Genomic DNA, 1,536 nt, shown 5'->3' on the forward strand with positions numbered 1-1,536 from the left:
AGGTGGAGCTTGCAGTGAGCCGAGATTGTGCCACTGCACTCCAGCCTGGGCAACAGAGCAAGACTCCATCTCAAAAAAAAAAAAAAAGAAAAGAAAAAAGAAAAAAAAAAGGCAGAAGTGCAATAGGTCCAGCAATTCCACACCTAGGTATACCGATAAGAGAACTGAAAATGGATTCACAGCAGTATTATTCACAATAGCCAAGCGGTGTGAACAACCTAAGAGTTCATTCACAGATGAGTGGATAAGCCAAATGCGGTATGTACACACAGTGGAAGATGTGGCCAAAGAAGGAATGAAATTCTGACACAATCTACAGCGTGGATGAACCTTGAAGACATTATGCTCAGTGAAGAAACCAGAGCCTTCCAACAGAGGGAGGGGGAGGGGGTCTGCCCACCTGACAGAGGTGAGGGAGAGGCATCCACGTCCCTCTGCACCAGCTCAGCAGGTGGGAGCTCTACTTTATCCTCTTCAGGCCCCCACCGGCTCTTCCGCTTCCTCTTCACGGTAGCTGCGGAGGCTGGCTTCCCAGGGGCAGCTGGAGCAGGGATGACGGTGGGCACAGGCGTGGATGAGGCGGGGCAGGTGGTGGCTGGGGGTAAGGACCCTGACAGGGCTTCAGGCGGGGACTTGCGCTTCAGGCCGGGGTCGGGTGCTGTGAGGCTGCCTGTGGAGCTGGCCTTGGCTTTCCGGAACTCCTCCAGCTTCTGTCGGTAGTACTTGTACCCTTGGCTGTTGGGCTCGTACAGAAAGCTGCAAAGGAGAGTTGGGGGGTGCATTGTCAGCTAGGCCCAAGGCCCTGTCCCTGATTCTGGGCAGAAGCAGTTCTGGCCTTGTGTGCCCACGTTGGCCAGGGTCATGTCATGATCACGGTCTCCACCACAACCTCCTGCCTTGCCAGGCCTCCTGGCAGTGGCAGCTGGTTCTGGTGCCCTGATGCCCTTCCTTTGAACTGTGGGTCACTCCAATCCTCACCCTGTATTTATCAGGCACCCATCACACTGTCATTGTTTACCCTGCTACAAAGGGAAAGGGCAGGGACCCTCACACCCTTCCCCAGGGCCTGGGAAAGGCGAGACATTCACACCAAGAAATCTCAGATTGTGGGGAGACACCAGACACGAGACAGGGCAGAGGGACTTGTCTTGATCCCAATGGCTTCTCAAATGCATCTCTGAGACACTGAACATCAGAACAGAACAAGTAGCTGATATCCACTTCCTATGGGGGCAGGCAGCCTCAGGGCAATGTGGCTTCCAGTAAGGCCAGGAGCACAGGTCTTCTCAGTCCCTACCCAGCCTGAGGAACAGAGCAGGTGGCGCTGGTTCACAGCTGGGTTCCACACCTACTGGCGCCTCTCAGACTGTACACATCCCCAGTCCACAGGACTGTCTTTTTTTTTTTCTTTTTTGAGACAGAGTGTCGCTCTGTCGCCCAGGCTGGAGTGCAGTGGCGTGATCTCGGCTCACTGCAAGCTCTGCCTCCTGGGTTCACGCCATTCTCCTGCCTCAGCCTCCCAAGTAGCTGGGACTA

General features: G+C 54.8%; 1 protein-coding gene across 1 annotated transcript in view; it reads right to left on the reverse strand.

Annotated features, from left to right (window-relative positions):
• Positions 1-1,536, reverse strand: part of SUGP1 (SURP and G patch domain containing 1) — a 53,646-nt gene that overhangs the window by 16,645 nt on the left and 35,465 nt on the right. The window contains exon 8 of the mRNA XM_011990825.1: positions 401-756. Within this exon, the coding sequence (XP_011846215.1) occupies positions 401-756 (356 nt within the window). The remainder of the gene's footprint in view (positions 1-400; positions 757-1,536) is intronic.

This window comes from Mandrillus leucophaeus, unplaced genomic scaffold (assembly GCF_000951045.1).
Source record: "Mandrillus leucophaeus isolate KB7577 unplaced genomic scaffold, Mleu.le_1.0 Scaffold11, whole genome shotgun sequence".
Lineage (NCBI taxonomy): Eukaryota > Metazoa > Chordata > Mammalia > Primates > Cercopithecidae > Mandrillus > Mandrillus leucophaeus.